The 21,239-nt window shown below is 42.0% G+C and overlaps 1 protein-coding gene across 3 annotated transcripts; it reads left to right on the top strand.

The window, feature by feature from the left end:
• The first annotated feature begins 1,897 nt into the window (after positions 1–1,897).
• Positions 1,898–16,491, top strand: LOC134227343 (fumarate hydratase, mitochondrial-like). 3 transcript variants are annotated; one of them, XM_062708747.1, is made up of 4 exons: positions 1,898–2,144; positions 14,819–14,956; positions 15,036–16,041; positions 16,100–16,491. In XM_062708747.1, the coding sequence occupies exons 1-4, from the start codon at positions 2,040–2,042 to the stop codon at positions 16,360–16,362; spliced, it is 1,512 nt and encodes a 503-aa protein (XP_062564731.1). In that variant the 5' UTR covers positions 1,898–2,039; the 3' UTR covers positions 16,363–16,491. The 3 variants fall into 3 exon arrangements, with proteins under 3 accessions (XP_062564731.1, XP_062564732.1, XP_062564733.1); XM_062708748.1 differs by lacking the exon at positions 1,898–2,144 and adding an exon at positions 2,302–2,447; XM_062708749.1 differs by lacking the exon at positions 1,898–2,144 and adding an exon at positions 14,411–14,635.
• Positions 16,492–21,239: the final 4,748 nt, after the last annotated feature.

Raw genomic sequence — 21,239 nt, 5'->3', positions numbered from 1 at the left:
AAGTTTTGGATAAGCTAATAGAAAAACGATGTTTACTGTCCAACGTCCAGAATCGAAAGAGAACATTTATTCTTCTTTTTGTGTTTACAAAACCTCCCGAGGAGTTACGACTGTTAGCTTACAATTCTAATTTCAGTTCATTGGATTTACACATTAAATTCTATTTATTGTACATAGTCTTATATTTACCTATATACACTGAACACAACACAGTCAAGCAGTTTGACGAACATTGACTCCACCCCCAATAAAACGCTTCGGTTGCTGCTATGTTGGAACGTGTGTGAAGTTGTTCGAACAACCATTTGACAGTTGGCGGCTCGGTTGGAAAAAATTAAAACTGTTTGATTTTGGTTTGAGTTGTCGGAGGTGGAGTCAAGGTTCGCCGAACATGTTTGAGCATTTGTAGTGAAGTTGCACAAACCCCCATATATTTGTTGATGGTTGGTGCTCAAGTTGGCGCTTCGGTCGTTCGTGTGTGATATTGTTGGTCGAATAAATTTATTGTTCGTGCCGCTGTTGGTAAAACTTGATGGATGTTGGAATAAACGAGAGGTGGAGTCAATGTTGGTCAAACTGCTTGACCGTGTGTACGTTCCATAAAGAACATGTTGTAAGTCTTCACGTTCTCCGCAGTACTCGCAGTCGTCGTTCACTTCAAGTTTCCATAAAGCACGTCTTTCTTTTGTGAGAGTGTGTCAACATCTGATTCGGTTTAGAACTTTTAGCTGGCTCGGATTTAATGACATTTCTTTTGGACCACATTTTCTTGTGTGGTTATTTCACAAACGTGAAGTGTCACATACCCTTTTCTGTAAAAATTGTGCCGTATGATCTAGTCCAATTTGGCAGAGCTTGAAATATTCATCTTCATGAAGCAACTTCGGTCCGAATTTTGACAAACATCGCATGAATATTCAAAACATAGAATGACATAAGTGCTGTCCAATGAGAGCTTGAAGTAGCTCGAAGTTTCTCCCTGTCCTGCTCATGCCCATTTGTTTACAAGAAAGAACGAGCAGGACGGGAACAAGTTCGAGCTACTTCGAGCTGTTCATTGGACAGCACTATAGTCAGACGACTACACCACGAACTCATTCATTCGACTGTCACTGAGTGTGTTTACTATGTGCAGAAAAAAACATAATTAGCATTGTTTATGTTGATTTTTACCGTTGAAAGTGCCTCGCGGATGAAAATCGGGTTCAGTCCTGTGTGATAAATCACTTTACTCATTTGAAATGTGTTCAGATTTCAGATAATTTATCAATTTGTAAAATGTGCATAAATATTCAATGACTAATATTCAACTGAATATTGACTGCCCAGAGCCGAATATGAATGTGTCTGAAGTGAACTGACTAGTGAAGAAGAATGGACTTCACCAAAAATTTTCGATTATTTTACACTCTGCAGTCCAATCGTCCCATATTTCTTTGGAGCTTGGGATCTTCGCGTCTGCTAGGGTGATGGAGTGCACACGACGTTAAATAGACGCTGGTATGCATCGGGAAAAAGCGGTAGCGCAACATCACCGATGCACACCTAAGTTATAGGGTATACCACCCAGAAATCGGATACCAAAAATCGAAGCGAAGTACATATCAAAAACGATGTTGGATATTGATGCACACCTAAGTTATAGGGTATACCACCCAGAAATCGGATACCAAAAATCGAAGCGAAGTCAAGAGCGAAGTACATATCAAAAACGATGTTGGATAGAGTGCCATTGTACCGCGGATTACAGGCGTTTCACCCTTCTGGGTGAGCTCACAGAAGAATGAGGATAATCTATCGGATTGGATAAGCTAATATTTTACGGCACCCCTATGTCAACCGTCAAAGTGTGATTTTTTAGCCTTGTTCCTCATCTTGTTGTGCATGGATCTGTGGCTAAAGTTGCGTGTGCGGTGCGAAGAGAGGCTCGGCAAAGTGTTGTTGTTGGTTCTTCCGTCCATCCAAAAAAAAAAAGAATTCGCTATCCGGGTGTCGAGTGTGGTGTTGGTATCCTTGTGTGTTGCCGAAAAACAGGAATAATGGCCAATCGAATTTGTCAACTTTCGCGGGTTGTGCTGCGAGGACAGCAACAGCTGAAGCTGATCACCCGACTAGAATCGCGAGCCTTGTCCACGTCCGCCCAGGTAAGTCTGTTGCAATTTTTTCCTTGATCAAAAATAAAAGATTCGAAAAATTACATAATCCGAGCCGCACACTGCTGGATGGTGCATGGCGGCTATTGTTTATTTTGCATATCGCCTCTTTAATGCACATCCTATGGGAACTCAAGCTCGATTCGATTGGGGATATCCCTTATTCCCTTTAGCAGTAATCTTCAGTCTGCAATTGAGCGCTGGTGGTGCATAATGAGTGATACGTATAGGAGTGAAGTGCATGTAATAAATGGCAAGCAAAATGGCTCTCCAGATAAGAAAAAGTTAAAACGGGTTGGTTTGTGATAAATTCTTTTAAAAAGTAATCAACAAAATTTGTTTCTCTAGATTTATTCAATGAAACATTGATGTTTTGTCAAATACGATACACTGAAAACGGCCACACTGTTGAGGTCGCAATATGTTAAATTACAATCCAGCGGTGGAAATTACAGTGACGTTGCGTGGAATGATTGAGTACCTGTTGAACTTTTTTTTTTCAAAAAATAATATTAAAAACATTCTTATATTATATTAAACAATCAGAGAAAAAAATCTTCCTAAAGGTCACTTTTTATTATTGTTCATTATCAAAGGAAAAGCACGGAAAAGCGTCATGGAACTTTTTTTTTTAAATGAATAAGTTTTCTTTGAAACAGTGAGGTAATTCAGATCATTATATCTATATTTTACCCAAGTAACAGAGTCTCTGTGAGCCTACTTACTTATAGATCCTGTACAACCCGAGTGGTGCAAAGGACCGATTTGAAAGATCTTCATCCTAGGCGATTTCCAGCTATCGCCTTAACCTGATGCCACTGGTTGGTTTCCCAAAAGCTTGTTCAATCCAAGAGATTTATAATTCTTAAAACATTAGTAACCGAAAAGCTCTTGGAGCTCAATAAGAGAGCTCTGTGGACCATGTGTGGCATGCACAATCGACATGGCTCGTAAAATTGAGCTTATAGTCGATCATCACTAATTAAACTAATTTTATTTGATAGTTATCTAATACATGCATTCATATCTTAAACTAGGTTTTCCGTGTGTCCTTAAAACTATGATCCTTATTTGCTATGATACATTTTTAGTTATTATTAATACATTACAATTGCCTCTGGCAGTTAGGATTTTCCCTCTGGTTGAATTGAACTATGTAGGAATTACAATGTTTTAAGCTTAAACTAAACGTAACATAATTTATATTAAGAGTTCAAGGAGCTAATCGTTGCAATAGAAGATTGCAACGATTTTGTGTCATGTGTATCTTCAATGTAACTCCCACTGTCCGGCAGTGGTATTATGGAAGAAAGCTGTCTGTAATAAAGTCAACTTTAGCTCGGGAGTTAGAAGATGTTAGCTCTATATTGCAGCTCCAGTGACCCATTTCAGACTTCCTGGTAACCCACGGCTAGTCCAAGGCCACTTTCACTTGCAATAAGCTCCGCCTGTTTATGCTACCATTATAAGTTGGATAATTGATCCATAAACAAACTTCCGTATTTAGTTTAGGAATCATATAATCATTCCGGTTAAATGAACTGAAAAAAGGATGATCACTTCTAGTGTCCACAAACAATTCACTTAACGCTTCCAGAACTATTCTGAGCAATTCGTCATTGGTCCATGTATTTCTGATATTATCACACAGCACAGCCACACATATTTCACCAAGGACATCCCCGTATACAAACTCCTCAAACGAAATACACTTCATTGACCTTTACACCAAACGCGTAAATTTTGAACCTCAGATCACATAAACTTTTTTCTTCTAGTACATATGCAAACTATAGACCAAGGATGTTAACGATCATTCAGTAATTTGCGTTCGATCATTTAGTAGTTTGTCAATAACACATTCCAGAAGCTGAATTTCAAAATATGTTGAATGGTGGACTTCTAGTGCGAAGGTTTTCATACAACTCTGCTTAATAATTCGTTGTTTGAATTCCACTAGTAACGGAGTTATAGCTATAGTTTCAGTAACTTAGACTAAATGATAACAAAATTCCAATCATTTAGTTTAAGTTACTGCAACTAGCGCTCTAACTCCGTTATTAGTTGAAATCTCATAACGAACCACTAGGCAAAGTTTTAGAAAAACCTTCGCACTAGAAGTCCACCATACAACATATTTTGAAATTCAGCTTCTGGAATGTGTTATTGACAAACTACTAAATGATCGAACGCAAATTACTGAATGATCGTTTATATCCTTGCTATAGACATCAGCCAAAGCCAAATCTATTTGTTGCGGGAACGAACAAAAACGTGACAGTAAATTCAAAAGCAACCATCCGCGCGCATGTCTTGCTGCGATCCATCTCCATAGAAGATTGCAACGATTTCGTCTGTTGGCAAATAAAGGTTACACGAAGAAGAAGAAGTCGAAGGATGATATTTGAAAAAAATCGCACGGGGAAGCATACCGGAAGTTTTTTAAAACTCTTCTCAAAAATTCTAGGAGTAATTTAATTAAAAATGGTTAGCAGTACGGGTTTGGACTTTCCTTCTACTGCATAATAAATACAATTTTTCGATTTCAAATTTTTTTTCGTGATATCACCCTTGATACACAGTACAAGCAAAGTCCAACCCCGTACTGTTTTCCGTTTTTAATTAAATTACTTCTATAATTTTTGAGAATAGTTTTAAAAAATCTCCCGTTCCCGTGCAATTTTTTTCAAATATCATCCTTCAACTTCTTCTTCTTCATGGAACCTTTAATCGCCAATATCGGTGATGAAACCAATCCACCACTAACCATGTTATGGTCGATTGTTGTGGAAATATTGTTGGAAACTTGGCCTCGTATGGCACATACAAAGGTAGATCGAGTCGACCGCGCATACGAAGTATACCGTACTTATCCAGGAAAGGGCACAGTTTTTGAATGTTTCTGGATTCTGACACCATTGTACAATTCTCGCTTAACTTTTCAAAAGGACCTAAGTAACATTTTTTTCATGGATTAATTTGAATAGCACAATCAACAGAACAACATGAAAGTTATTGATTGCAGTATTCAAATTGATTCATGAAGAAAATGTTACTTAGGTCCTTTTGAAAAGTTAAGCCAGAATTTATCTCGCTAAGACCTTTCGCTTCACGCAGGTAGTAATCGTGTTGCGCTTGCTTCCATAAACTTCGCTCCGCCGCAGCCAATTCAGTTTGAGTGAGAATCCCCAATTCTAGCGAAACACCTTGTTGTCTTCGTTTTATGTTATCGACGAAACGATGTACATACCCTAATTAAGATTGCTACGTGTATCACGAATATTGTCGGTTCAACGTCCGGTCGGTCTCGCCACAGGAACCTTTGGAACTGTCGATCCTCTTCTCGTATCTTGATACGGTGAAACATTTCTCGCTTAACTTTTCAAAGGGACCTAAGTAACATTTTCTTCATGATTTAATTTGAGTATGTACTGCAATCAAAAGCTTTCATATTTGTCTGTTGCTTGCAATTTTCAAATTAAATTAGGAATAAAAATGTTAATTTATGTCGACGGCTAAAGCATACTGGAACCTCCGGAAATTGCTGCGAACCGCTGGCAATGACGCAAGCATATCTGGTCCTTTTAGTAAAGAAGAGTTGAATGACATGCCGTCTACCGTTGCTCTCGCATCCATAATCAGTCGAACTTTGTTTATTCTTGGGTAAGAAACGATGCCAAGAGGCAAATACAAGCATTTTTCTGGCTTTGTTGTAGTTCTCATGTTTCGTTGCTTCATGCGCATATTGCTTTTCAACGTTATCTAGTATTATCGTCCGTACATATTCGTATAGATGTTCATTATCGCAAGATTTTCTTTCAAGATTACGGAGCCGCCTGTACGTCATTCCATAACTGTCGGGCAGATGCACGTTTTCCGTTCTCCAGAGAAGGCCAGTTTCGAACCCGGTGGAAGAAATTCTCCAAGTTGTTATTTCTAAAATTTCACGTACACGTCGTTCTTCATCGGACTCTAAATGAGTTATTGGCGATTTTATTCTAGAGTTATCCAACGCTGCCCAGTTCCGAACTAACTGGTTCAATTCTAGTTCGTGATTGGTGCATCCTCCATGGTGAAACTCACAAGTAATCGGTCCTACCTCGCTAGAGGGAGCTGCTCCAGCCAAGACGACATTTGGCTGCCATTGGGTGGCCCCAGTCTCCCTCACGTATCTTCAACGGTATTGTGAGCTTCAGGTTGTCAAGACCAATCAGTAGCTTCGGTGCAACTTCCTTGTATTCGTTGATTGATATCCCACGAAGGTGGGGATATCTTGCCGCTAAACCACTGTAGTTCAATGCTTGCTTTGGGAGAATCAATTTTTCAACCGCACGAGTGTCAACGAGCTCAAATTTCTGATCTATTCGCGATCCAGAAATATCCACCAGCAGTCGTTGATATTTGGACTCACCGCGTGTAGCATTTCCTGTCCAAAGCAACTGTAGTGGTATACGTGGTTCAGAAATTCCAAGTTTGGAAGCGACGTCATCTTCCAAGAGAGTAAGTTGAGAGCCTCATCTATAAACGCAAATATTTCTTCCTTTCCATTTGGCCCAAAATATGTTACTTACAATATTCTGAACAATGGACCCTCAGGAGACTGCCTTTGGCGCAAATGACTAGTGGAAACCACAACTGTCGTGGCCTGCGCCACCGAGTGTAGAAGGGTATGGTGCCGTAATCGGCAACCTGCATTTCCGCAGCCTTGCCAGGTTCGACATGGCCATCTACCATGCTGGTTAAACAAGTTGTAAGTTCTACACAATGAGCTCCGGTTGACAATTTTGAGTCTTTCGTCGACGTTCAATGATCTAAACTGCTGACAATCGTGGAGCCTTCCATGCCGCACGCAAGGGGCCGTCCACAAAGTATGTCATGCCTCTAGGGGGAGGAGGGGTTCTGAGCAGCGTGATGGTCCATTAGGGCCGATGCTCACTTGTTTGCAACCACGAGCAGCTGTCACGGCAAAATCAAATGGGATTGTTTGCACCCACGAACCGTGCGTTCGTGTTGGTGAGAATTGTCAGCAAGACCCTAATACAAAAATGTAAGGGTTGTTACATGGAGCGTGACGAAGGGGGGAGGGGGGTTGAAATGGCCATTTTTTGCGTGACTTCGATACTTTGTGGATCTTCCCCAACACAAGTCCTTTTTTCGTGGTTTATCCTCTTGGCCACCACTGTGTTCTCCCCCGTATATGATCCTTCCAAATAAACCTGTACGAAACTGAGTTCCTTCGGTTTTTGTTGTGATTTGAACGATTTGCCTCCCGGATGATCATCCCCTACGTTAAGGTCACTCCTGACGGAATCCAAGATTAAAAGTGCTCGCGTTTTCTGGGGCACACCACTCGATTCAGAGGCGGCGCACAACTGTAATTTTTGTTGATTTAGCTTTGCTGCGTCGCAGCATGCGTGAAATAATAAAAATGACAGTTGTGCGTTGCTTCCGTATCGAGTGGTGTGCCCCCGAAAACGCGAGCACTTTTAATCTTGGATTCCGTCAGGAGCGACCTTAAACGCTAGCTCTACGATAGAGTTCATAAACGTCCCGAAAATGCTAAGATCGGGTTCAACTCTAGCACATTCATATGCTGCCCACTTCATTCTGTAATCCACCGGCAGTTTACCGACCAAGTCGTGAAGAAGATCTGGATTCATTAGATGCGCATGTTGTTTTGCAGTCTTCAAATGTTCCACAAGGTTGTCTACGGCCATTCCGAAATCGATGATACTTTCCAAGTTATCCATCTTTGGCACCGGAAGATGCCGAATCTTTTCAGTGAGGGCCCGAATCAAGGTTTCGGGTCGACCATAGCGCAGCTGTAAAGTCTTTATCACATGTGGCACACTAGCCGGTGTCAAAAGATTTCCACGAACCATTTCTAGCGCTGGTCCCTTGACACAACGTTGCAATCACATAAGATTTTCGTCCAGGGAAAATCCACACGTTGCAGTTGATCTTTCGAAATTACTAATCCATATGGGCCACTCTTATGGACGAGAACAGCTTCCCTGGGAAGCTTACAAGACTGATTAAAGCAACGGTGGATGGTGTGCAAAACTGTGTGAAGATTTCGGGCGAACATTCTAGTTCGTTCGAATCGCGCCGGAGACTAAGACAAGGTGATGGACTTTCGTGCCTGTTGTTCAACATTGCACTAGAAGGTGTCATGCGGAGAGCCGGGTGTAACAGCCGGGGTACGATTTTCAACAGATCCAGTCAATTTATTTGCTTCGCGGATGACATGGACATTGTCGGCCGAACATTTGCAAAGGTGGCAGAACTATACACCCGCCTGAAACGTGAAGCAACAAAAGTTGGACTGGTGGTGAATGCGTCAAAGACAAAGTACATGCTTGTGGGCGGAACCGAGCGCGACAGGGCCCGCCTGGGAAGCAATGTTACGATAGACGGGGATACCTTCGAGGTGGTCAAGGAATTCGTCTACCTCGGATCCTTGCTAACGGCCGACAACAACGTTAGTCGTGGAATACGAAGGCGCATCATCTGTGGAAGTCGGGCCTACTACGGGCTCCAGAAGAAACTGCGGTCGAAAAAGATTCGCCACCGCACCAAATGTGTCATGTACAAGACGCTTATAAGACCGGTTGTCCTCTACGGACATGAAACATGGACAATACTCGAGGAGGACTTGCAAGCACAGAATCAACAATTTGACGCCACAATACACGGTTCGAGGCCGCATCTCTCCATCCTCGAATGCGCCCCACGCTCGCCAAGTCGTTTTGCACCTGGTCTGCCCTCCTTGCTCGCTGTGCTCCACGCCGTCTCGTACCTGCCGGATCGGAAGCGAACACCATCTTTGTAGGGTTGCTGTCCGGCATTCTTGCAACATGTCCGGTCCATCGTACCCTTCCGGCTTCAGCTACCTTCTGGATACTGGGTTCGCCGTAGAGCTAGGCGAGCTCGTGGTTCATTCTTCGCCGCCACACACCGTCTTCTTGCACGCCGCCAAAGATCAAGCTTTGTCCATGTTTCGTGTCCGTAGAGGACTACCGGTCTTATATTTAGCGTCTTGTACATAACACATTTGGTGCGGTGGCGAATCTTTTTTGACCGCAGTTTGTTCTGGAGCCCGTAGTAGGCCCGACTTCCACAGATGATGCGCCTTCGTATTTCACGACTAACATTGTTATCAGCTGTTAGCAAGGTTCCAAGGTAGACGAATTCCTCGACCACCTCGAAGGTATTCCCGTCTATCGTAACACTGCTTCCCAGGCGGGCCCTTTCGGGCTCGGTTCCGCCCACAAGCATGTACTTTGTCTTCGAAGCATTCACCACCAGTTCAACTTTTGTTGCTTCACGTTTCAGGCGGGTGTACAGTTCTGCCACCTTTGAAAATGTTCGGCCGACAATGTCCATGTCATCCGCGAAACAAATAAATTGACTGGATCTATTGAAAATCGTACCCCGGCTGTTACACCTGGCTCTTCGCATGACACCTTCTAGCGCAATGTTGAACAACAGGCACGAAAGTCCATCAGCTTGTCTTAGCCCCCGGCGCGATTCGAACGAACTGGAGTGTTCTCCCGAAATCTTCACACAGTTTTGCACACCATCCAGTCTGGTAAGCTTCCCAGGGAAGCTGATCTCGTCCATAATTTTCCATAGATCTAGGCGGTCTATACTGTCATATACCGCCTTGAAACCAATGAACATATGGTGCATTAGGACCTGGTATTCACGGCATTTTTGAAGGATTTGCCGTACAGTCAAGATCTGGTCCGTTGTCGAGCGGCCGTCAACGAAGCCGGCTTGATAACTTCCCACGAACTCATTCACTAATGGTGACAGACGTCCGAAGATGATATGAGATTTGTAGGCGGCATTAAGGATGGTGATCGCTCGAAAGTTCTTACACTCCAGCTTGTCGCCTTTCTTGTTCTTCTTCTTCTTCTTCTTATTGGCATTACATCCCCACACTGGGACAGAGCCGCCTCGCAGCTTAGTGTTCATTAAGCACTTCCACAGTTATTAACTGCGAGGTTTCTAAGCCAGATTACCATTTTTGCATTCGTATATCATGAGGCTAACACGATGATACTTCTATGCCCAGGGAAGTTGAGACAATTTCCAATCCGAAGATTGCCTAGACCGGCACCGGGAATCGAACCCAGCCACCCTCAGCATGGTCTTGCTTTGTAGCCGCGCGTCTTACCGCACGGCTAAGGAGGGCCCGCCTTTCTTGTAGATGGGGCATATAACGCCTTCCTTTCACTCCTCCGGTAGCTGTTCAGTTTCCCAGATTCTGACTATCAATTTGTGCAGGCAAGTGGCTAGCTTTTCCGGGCCCATCTTGATGAGCTCAGCTCCGATACCATCCTTACCAGCTGCTTTATTGGTCTTAAGCTGTTGGATGGCATCCTTAACTTCCCTCAAGGTGGGGGCTGGTTGGCTTTCATCGTTCGCTGAACTGACGTAGTCATCTCCTCCGCTGCCTTGACTTTCACTGCCTGCCTGTAGTGCTGCTTCCATCTTTCGATCACCACACGTTCGTCCGTCAAGACGCTCCCATCCTTATCCCGGCACATTTAGGCTCGCGGCACGAAGCCTTTGCGGGATGCGTTGAGCTTCTGATAAAACTTGCGTGTTTCTTGAGAACGGCACAGTTGTTCCATCTCCTCGCGCTCCGCTTCTTCCAGGCGGCGTTTCTTCTCCTGAAAAAGGCGGGTCTGTTGTCTCCGCTTACGTCTATAACGTTCCACAACGTTCCACGTTCTGCCGGGTACCTTGCTGCAGCGCAACAGCCCGCGCTGCATCCTTCTCCAGAATCTGTCTGCACTATTGGTCGAACAAATCGTTCCGTTGACTTCGTCGCACATACCCGACGTTGCACACTGGTTCAGAAGCCCCCAAAACGTGCGTTTTTTTAGTTTTCGACCTGAAAACTACATTTTAGAGTCATGATGTCTTCAGAAGAGTTGAAGGATATTTCTTGGGGTTTCTTTTGATAAGTAAATATCAATGATCTATCCACCTTAAAGGGCGGTATGAAATAAAAAAAATTACGCAGGTAAACAAAAGCAGTGGTTGTCCTCTGCAATGTTATAAAGCATGTAAATTGGAACATCTTTTCTGAAGACACCATATTGGACAAACGGTTTTGTAACGAATTAGTGCACGTTTTGTATGAATGACCCCCAAAAATAATATTTTGAGCATAACTCTTTCGGAAATGATTTTAGCACTATGGTTTATTCTAGAAAGTTGTGCATAATGACAAAAAACATGTTTGTCTAGAAGACTACTTTGATCTATCTTGAAAACTGTCAAAGTTATTAAGAAACTTAAGAAAAAATAGTCAATTTTCACATCAACACACCATGAAAAGCTGCAAGAGGCGGCAAGCCAAACAGCCACCATATGAAAGATTCGGTTTTAAGCTACCGAATGCAAAATGTTTTGTTTTGTTCCGTCGTGTTCCACTATTGTTTTGAATCAACTTAAAATAGACCTTAATGTACGTTCTTCAGTACAACTGTTACGTAAACAATTAAAAAGTGGCTAACATGATTGGTTATTTATTGCATAGTAACAATCTCCATCAAGACGAAACATTGTAACCATGCAATAAATAACTAATCATGTTAGCCACTTTTTAATTGTTTATGTAACAGTTGTACTGAAAAACGTACATTAAGGTCTATTTTAAGTTGATTCAAAACAATAGTGGAACACGACGGAACAAAACAAAACATTGTCCATTCGGTAGCTTAAAACCGAATCTTTCAGATGGTGGCTGTTTGGCTTGCCGCCTCTTGCCGCTTTTCATGGTGTGTTGATGTGAAAATTGACTATTTTTTCTAGAGATTCCTTTAAAACTTTGACAGTTTTCAAGATAGATCAAAGTAGTCTTCTAGACAAACATGTTTTTTGTCATTATGTACAACTTTCTAGAATAAACCATAATGCTAGAATCATTTTCAAAAAAGTTATGCTCAAAATATGATTTTTGGGGGTCATTCATACAAAACGTGCTCTAATTAGTTACAAAACCGTTTGTCCAATATGGTGTCTTCAGAAAAGATGTTCCAATTCACATGCTTTATAGCATTGTAGAGGACAACCACTGCTTTTGTTTATCTGCGTATTTTTTTTATTTCATACCGCCCTTCAAGGTGGATAGATCATTGATATTTTCTTATCAAACGAAAACCCAAGAAATATCCTTCAACTCTTCTGAAGACAACATGACTCTAAAATGTAGTTTTCAGGTCGAAAACTAAAAAACGCACGTTTTGGGGGCTTCTGAACCAGTGTGCGTTGTTCTCATCAGATATTGGTCAGAGTCGATGTTAGCACCACGATATGTCCTGACATCTATAATGTCGGAGAAGTGCCGTCCATCAATCAGAACGTGGTCGATTTGTGATTCTGTCTGCAGTGGTGATCTCCAGGTCAGGTGTACTGGCTCACGGTTCACGGCTGAAAGGTTGGAAACAACATGTGGTGGCGGTGAGTCGTTTCGGTATCGTAATGTAAAATATAACGCGCCCCCATCGCAACATTTTGGGTTAGACAAAAAGGTTGAGATAGGCAAAATTTTGTCGAAGTTCAAATCAGCATAACTTTGCGTAGAATGATTCGATTTCGATGAAACCTTGACCTTCGGACGCGGAAACTCTTCTAGTATACTGTCCCCATGCAAAACCTCAGATTGGACTTTGGCCACCGGAGATGTTCCGGGTTTTCCGAGGGTATGTTAAAAATGCATTTCTTCTTCGGCTTGTCGTTTTATCTGACGTTTACTGCCATCATGTTTTACACTCTTCCTGGAAACTAGAACTAATATGCTGACCAATGCTGGCTGCAGATCGAAAATTCGTTTGGTATACGCAAAGATATTGCCATTTTCGTAAAATCGGTACGGGATTGGCCATACACCCTGAACAAATGCCACTTTCGCAGAACACCCGGAACCTGTTACAAATTGGCCAGAGAGTCTTACAGTCACCATAATGTATCTTTAATAAAGATCCTATATTAATCGGCTTGGGAAAACATGAATTTTGACACCCATATACGCATAGTTCCAGACGGTGCCATAACCGGTCCCTCCTGGAAGGCCCTTGGAACCTGCTATAAAGGTGGCCGTGGACACTATCATTCTGGAAATGTTTCTACAATTATCGTCTCGCAAAGCCATGAAGATAGATACCCATATTTGCATTATTCCGATCTGTTATCATTTCATTATGTTCCCGGAACCTTTTTTACGAAAATGGCCATATCTCTGCGTAGTTTTGATGGATTCTCGATCTACAGCCACCATTAGCCGGCATATTAGTTCTAGTTTTTGGAGAGAGCATAAAACATGACGAAAGTGAACGTCACATAAAACGACAAGCAGTGGAAAAAATGCATCCTGAACATACCTTCGGAAAACCCGGAACATCTACAGTGGCCAAGGACCAATCTTAAGTTTTGCAGGGGGACAGTATACTAGAAAAGCGCCTGGTTCTGATGGTCCTGATTTTATCAAAATCGGATCATTCTACGCAAAGTTATGATGATTTGAATTTCGACATAATTTTACCTATCTCAACCTTTTTGTCTAACCCCTGTATCTTATTGTCAAATTTGTACAAAACATATAACTAATGCACTTTATCTTAATATATGTTTCGATTAGAAGGACAAAAAATCTATCAAGAATTTAAATGTTAGGGACAAAATTGAACATGCGGACGCGACGCCTCCGTAATTTCAAAATTAAAACACATTTATAATTATGTAGATCAATCGATGTTTTGAAAACAATGAGCGCCCCTGCCCCGTGAAACAAAATATATTTTTAAATTTATGTTTATCATACAAACAGCTTATCACGTTATTCAAGCCAACAGGCCATCGGGCAAAGCCGCGATGATCATTAATCAGAATAGAGGAGAATGAAGATAAAGGTCACAGTATTACATGAATGAAGGGTATCTTTTATTTGTTTCAGACGTATGAATTTGCTGTTTTCAGTCAGCGCCTATTTCGACCTATATCAGGTTTAACGATCGCACTCCACATTCTCCTATTTTCCAATCTCATCGCAGTGTCCACCTCAAAGTTGAGGTTTATTTTTCCGCTACTGACTTTCCGTTGACTGATCTCCCACTGTATGGAATAATGAGCCAAAAGTAGATTAGTTACCACGAACAAATAAAGTCATATTATAGCCGCCGTGAAGCTTCAAACTTGAATTGCAGTCAGATAGAGTCGTTTCAGTATTGTCTCGACTGTCCCCACAGCAACAAGTCCATTCGTATGGTTCGCGACTGCATCCACCACGCGAACCGGTTTAGTGTTATTATTGGTCGTTTCTTTTGCTTTCGCGTTTGGTGTTTGTGGGATCGCTCAGGTCTGATTCGCACTTGGGTCATTTAATTTGCAGTTATCCCGTTTAAAGACCAATTGCCCACCGTAGTTGTATCTTCTATTTGTTGTATTTTTTATCACTGATGGAAACGGTAATTGTTTGTTTGCTTAGAGCCATTCAGAGAAGGTGTTAAATTTTGGTTGCAAGTCAAATACCGACAGCGCGACCGGGGCCCTTGTCTCATTGCATAACACGTGACGTGTCATGCCAGTTTGGTATTTGTTTCCATGCAAGAGATAATTAATTGATTTCTGCCTTTTTGTTGCCTTTTCAGCTGAACAAAGACGTCGGGTTCCGTACCGAGTCGGATACTTTCGGTGAGCTGAAGGTTCCAAACGACAAATACTATGGCGCGCAAACCGTTCGCTCGACGATGAACTTCCCCATCGGTGGACCCACCGAACGTATGCCGGTAAGAACAGTTTGAATTCAAATTTATATTATTATTACAACATATGCTTATGCTAATCTGCTATCACGCTTGTTATCAGCAACCGGTCATCACAGCAATGGGTATTCTGAAAAAGGCGGCTGCTCTGGTAAACAAGGAGTACGGATTGGATCCGAAAGTGGCCGATGCAATTTCGTTGGCAGCTGACGATGTTATCTCGGGCAAACTCTATGACGATCACTTCCCTCTGGTCATCTGGCAGACCGGTTCCGGCACCCAGAGCAACATGAACGTCAACGAAGTCATCAGTAATCGTGCCATTGAGCTGCTTGGTGGAACCCTTGGCTCCAAGACTCCAGTGCACCCGAACGATCACGTCAACAAATCGCAATCCTCGAATGACACCTTCCCTACAGCCATCCACATCTCGGTGGCGCGTGAACTCACCGGAAACCTGAAGCCAGCCATTCAAATTTTGCACGATGCCCTGAAAGCTAAATCCGATGAGTTTAGGGACATTATCAAGATTGGTCGCACTCACACCCAGGATGCCGTCCCTTTGACACTCGGACAGGAATTCAGCGGCTACGTCCAGCAGATGGAATTCGCCCTGCAGCGCATCGAATCAGTGCTACCACGCGTTTATATGTTAGCCCTCGGAGGTACCGCTGTTGGAACGGGATTGAATACTCGTATTGGATTCGCTGAAAAATGCGCTGCTAAAATTGCCGAACTTACGGGTCTTCCGTTCATTACCGCTCCGAATAAGTTCGAAGCGTTGGCCGCTCGTGATGCTATGGTGGAGGTTTCCGGATGCCTAAATACTATCGCCGTCAGTTGCATGAAAATTGCCAACGATATCCGTTTCCTCGGATCGGGCCCTCGTTGCGGTCTGGGCGAACTAAGCTTGCCTGAGAATGAACCTGGAAGCTCGATCATGCCCGGCAAGGTCAATCCCACCCAGTGCGAAGCCATGACGATGGTTTGCGCTCAGGTAATGGGCAACAATGTGGCTGTCACCGTGGGTGGATCGAACGGGCATTTCGAATTGAACGTTTTTAAACCTCTGGTCGTGTCCAACGTGCTTCGATCGATTCGATTGTTGTGTAAGTTTTCGTACGATCGCTTATGATCAAACCAAGTGATGTCGATTTTATTTTTTAGCCGACAGTGCCCGCACCTTCAGCAAAAACTGCGTCGTTGGTATCCAAGCGAATCGAGCCAACATCGATAAGATCATGAACGAATCGTTGATGCTGGTGACGGCACTGAACCCGCATATTGGCTACGACAAGGCTGCCAAGATTGCCAAAACGGCTCACAAGGAAGGAACCACGCTCAAACAGTCCGCTCTCAAGTTAGGCTACCTGACGGAGGAACAGTTCAACGAATGGGTCCGCCCGGAGAACATGCTGGGACCGAAGTAAACAATTGGGTGAGTTGTTTCGTTTTCAGTTATGATCTGTCAATTCGCCTTTCTTGATTGTATTTCGGATGGTTATTATTTAAAATGTTGGAAAAAGTTTATAAAGCAGGAAATCTTTTTGTGAAACGAATGCTAAGAATTCATTATTGAATTACTACTATTGTGAAATCCTTTTAACTGCCGTCATACACATATCTGTCCCACGTTTGCTGCGATTCCTATGTACATGGGACATTTATGCTTATAATGAACATTGCGTTTCAAAGTTGTCGCAAAAACTTGTTTGGAACTGTACTCTGTACCCCTGGGGAAAGCTTGTCAATGTACCGAAACTGAGTTTTTGATTGGTCTTCAAAAAAATTGTTCATGGGATAATACCAGGTGGGATTTATGTGCGGATGCTTTATCAGATTGTCGCCATACATCGGCAACTGCAGAATGTTGTGAATACAATATACTTAGTCTGTTCTTTTCTCGTGCTCGGGGTTAAGGCGATAGCTGGACATATGTGTTATTATGCTGGTTCTATGACACTAATCCGAATGTCACTACCCCGAACGCCAGTACCCCGAAAGGTCACTACCCCGAATATTCCACTACCCAGAATACCCCACTACCCAGAAAGGCCATTACCCCGAAAATAAAATAAATATATTATGCAATAATTCTAATTATTACTTTTGCATATGCTAACAATTATCCTAATATTTGAGCCGGGAGCGCTCGGGATAATGCGAAAGCGCGAATGCCAGAGACCTTGCCAGAGACGGTGCTTATATAGAGACCAGCGAAGAGAATGAAAGTAAATCTGTATTCACGACCTCCACGAGAAATTTGTGAAGACGTGATGTGACTTTCAGTATTAGCAATTATAAATTCTTCTTTACGGATTTAAATTAAATATCTTCAGCAACAAATAATATTAATGCGCCAAATACACGCACCTACCCGGGACAAGGCGAGAGAGTAAATTACTTTTTTCTTTTAAATTATACACCACAAATTATACAATTATGTCCGGAATAAGATGGGAGAGTAAATGGCACCTTCTTGTAAAGCGTGCTTGCCCAAAATATTGCGAGAGAGTGAATGCCTCCTTCTTTTAAAGCACGCATCTACCCGGAAAAAAGAAGGAGAATGAATGACACTTTCCTTGAAAGCACGCGCTTGCCTGGAATAATTCGAAAGAATGAATTTCTCCTTCTTATAAAGGACGCATCTGCCCGGAATAAAATAAGGTGGGAAAGTAAATGACACCCTTTAAAACACGTGCTTGCCCAGAGTAAAGAGGCCCGCACATAGGATACGTTTGCGTTTGGTACATTTCCCATGGGAAAACTGTAAAACGCAACGCGAACGAATCCTATGTGCGGAACTCTTAATGCAAAACAATGAAAGCCTCCTCCTTTTAAAACACGAATTTGCCAGAACTAATGCGAAAGAGTAAATGACACCTTTTTTTAATGCATACGCTTCTCCGGAATAATGCTTCCTGTATTAATTAATCCGCTAGATTGGCTTTTCTCGCCAATCTAGCGGATTAATTAAGCCCACATATGCCCGGAATAAAGTGGGGAGTGAATGACACCTTCTTTTAAAGCACGTACTCCACGCACTTGCCCGGAATAATGGGAAAGAGTGAATGCCTCCTCCTTTTAAAGTACACATTCGCCCGGAATAAGGTGGAAGAGTAGAGTCTTCTGAAGCACGCATTTGGCCAGGATGAGACGAAAAAGTAAATGTTTCCTTCTTTCGAACAATGGGGCATGGATGTTATCGATCATTTAGTAATTCGCGTTCGATCATTTAGTAGTTTGTCAATAACTCAAAAGCTGAATTTCAAAACGTGTTGTATGGTGGACGGTGAGAAGTGAGAAGGTTTTTCTACAACTCTGCCTAATGGTTCGTTGTTTGAATTCCGCTAGTAACGGAGTTATAGTTATAGTTTTAGTAACTTAGTCTAAATGATAACAAAATTTTAATCATTTAGTTTAAGTTACTGCAACTAGCGCTATAACTCCATTATTAGTTGAATTCTAACAACGAACCATTAGGCAGAGTTGTAGAAAAACCTTCGCACTAGATGTCTGTGTTAGTGGATTGTTCTAGTAGGCTATGGCCGGTTGATGAAATAATAAATCAGATTATTGTATGTGTCACAACAGAACGGATGTCTTTCATTCAAGGTACCACATCTGGCGACGAGGATTAAGACGATTGTCAAATATTTCTCCCGATCTAGCGAAGAAGGATTTACGATTGGTATAAAATAAGTTTTACAAATTTTTGTACAACTGCTATAAGCAGGACACTCCGCTGCTAGCAACAGGGAAAGGCATAAAGCCGCTACCGTGGGTAGAAAAAAAAGAGATTTACTTCTATTAAGCAGGACACTTTGCCATTGTGAGCAATATATATAAATATTAAAAAAAAACTATCTGTTTGTAAAATAACAGCAAAGCTGTTACCATAGCAACCATTTCAATGAGTAATTTTACAATAAATTTTCAGTAATAGAAATTCAAAATGGAAAGCTGGAACATAAACCCGTTCAAATTCAACCACCTTCCTGAGACGCAAACCCGTAAAGAATGGATGCGCTGGAAGCGAAATTTTGAGGTCATTGTGGCAGCTAGCTAGGAGACAAATTCGTCAAAGATCAAGAATGTACTACTCGCCAAAGGGGGTCTCGAACTTCAGGATTTGTTTTATTCAATTGACGGAGCAGATGTTACTGAAGACAAAGAAAAAGGAATTGACCCTTACAAGACCGCCATAATCAAACTCGACGAACATTTTTCACCCAAGCAACATGAATCTTTTGAACGAAACGAATATTGCAAACTATCACCAGCTGTTATACAAGATGGCCAACACGAGACGTTATCAAAATTTGTGATGCGTCGGGTCGATCAATCAAAGCGTTGCAATTTGCTAACTGAAGCTGAAAGTCGAGATCTACGAATTATGGATATGGTGATCTACTACGCTCCTACTGAACTGAAAGAAAGGCTATTACAGAGAGAGAAATTAACTTTGGCACAACTGACACGCATAGTCAATTCCTATGAACCAATCAAACTCCAAGCAAAAGCAATAGAACCCGTGGAAACAAAGGACATTACAGTTTCTTCAGGTTTGATCTATATTACTGTAGATACACACTTATTAAATATCAATATGAAAAACAAAATATAAAGTATTGAGTCGCGCAGGTGCTCGGGCTCTGGTAGAAAATCAAGAAACAGGAGTAACGTACCAAAGAAACATAGCACATTTGAAAAATATTAATCCACCAACAACCTCAAGACCTACAGACAACCAATGTACAATAGAATCTCCAGATACAGTGCCTTCAGATGAAGAACCAGAATTCAGAGGATTTGAAAATGTTGAAGAAAACTTTACCGGAATGTAAAAATATATATTTATACAAAAAACAAATAGTGTTTGGTGGCAGGCAGGCTTCGTGGAAGGCCGCGTACACGATGGCTTTTTGCAGTTGAAGAGGACCTGAGGGCGCTCAATGTTCAGGGCGACTGGAAGCGATTGGCCCAGGATCGAATCCAGTGGAGAAGGATACTCCATTCGGCGTAGGTTCATCGAAGAGCTGTAGTCCATCAAGTAAGTATAAGTAAGTAAGGATAAATACATACTATTAATAATTGTAATTCAAAATTATATAAAAAAGGAGATGTGTTAGTGGATTGTTCTAGTAGGCTATGGACGGTTGATGAAATAATAAATCAGATTATTGTATGTGTCACAACAGAACGGATGTCTTTCATTCAAGGTACCGCAATGTCCACCATACAACACATTTTGGAATTCCACTTCTGGAATGAGTTATTGACGAACTACTAAATGATCGAACGCAAATTACTAAATGATCGATAACATCCTTGCAATCCGGTAGCCTGGAATAAAATGGGTGAGTAAATGACTCATACTTTAATTATTTTGAATATGTTATTTTTGACTGATAAGTTTCTATTTTCAACTTCATTATTGAAATGCAGTAATAAAGTGAACAGTAAGTACATGTTTTTTTTTACGATTTCGGGGTAATGGTCATTCGGGGTAATGATAACTCGGGGTAGTGACCATTCGGGGTAACGGGTTATTCGGGGCAATAGCCTTTCGGGGTACTGGCGTTCGGGCTAGTGACATTCGGGTTAGTGACATTCGGGGCAGTGTCATAGAATCTATATGCTATATAGCCCAGGACGGAGATCTTTCAAGTCGTCCCTTTGCACCACTCGGGGTGTACGGGACCAACAAGTATGTAAAAGAATGGCCATCGATTTACACTCAGTCCCAGAATTTCGATCCTCGTGTGCTTCGCTGGCAAGTTGTGTTAGCTTAGGGAAGATCCATTAATTACATAACGCAAAAATTGGTAATTTTCAACCCCCCCTTCTATGTCACACGTTTTGTATAAAACATCTCAAAATTTTGTATGGATCGTCAAACTTTGCTCAAACCTCCCCCTCTAAGCGTTACGTTATTTTGGGGATGCTCCCTTACCTTGCTAAGTTAAGAGTGCGTGTTGGCTCTTGTGTCGGACAGCGGAACGATCGCGCGATTTGCCGAAATATTGTGTTCTGCATTGCGCAGCCGTCAGTGCCTGTTTGTCGTGTTTCTGCTCAGTAAGCAGATAGTTCGCGCGGCCGAGTGAGTAAACAATTGGTGCGTGATCGGACGTGTTTCAGGTAGGATTTAGAACAATCCGAGTTTTTGGTTCTGATTTTAATGTTCGGTGAACGTGTTTGAACGTGTTGAACGTGTTTTGTATATAATGCGAAACATTTTTAAAATCCAGGTTACTTTGTCTTCCTTTGGGCGGTTCGTAAGTAAATTGATGAATATATTTTAATA

This window comes from Armigeres subalbatus, chromosome 3 (genome assembly GCF_024139115.2).
Source record: "Armigeres subalbatus isolate Guangzhou_Male chromosome 3, GZ_Asu_2, whole genome shotgun sequence".
NCBI classification, from domain to species: domain Eukaryota; kingdom Metazoa; phylum Arthropoda; class Insecta; order Diptera; family Culicidae; genus Armigeres; species Armigeres subalbatus.
Note: the sequence above shows the minus strand (reverse complement) of the source record. Positions and strands in the feature narration are given on the sequence as shown.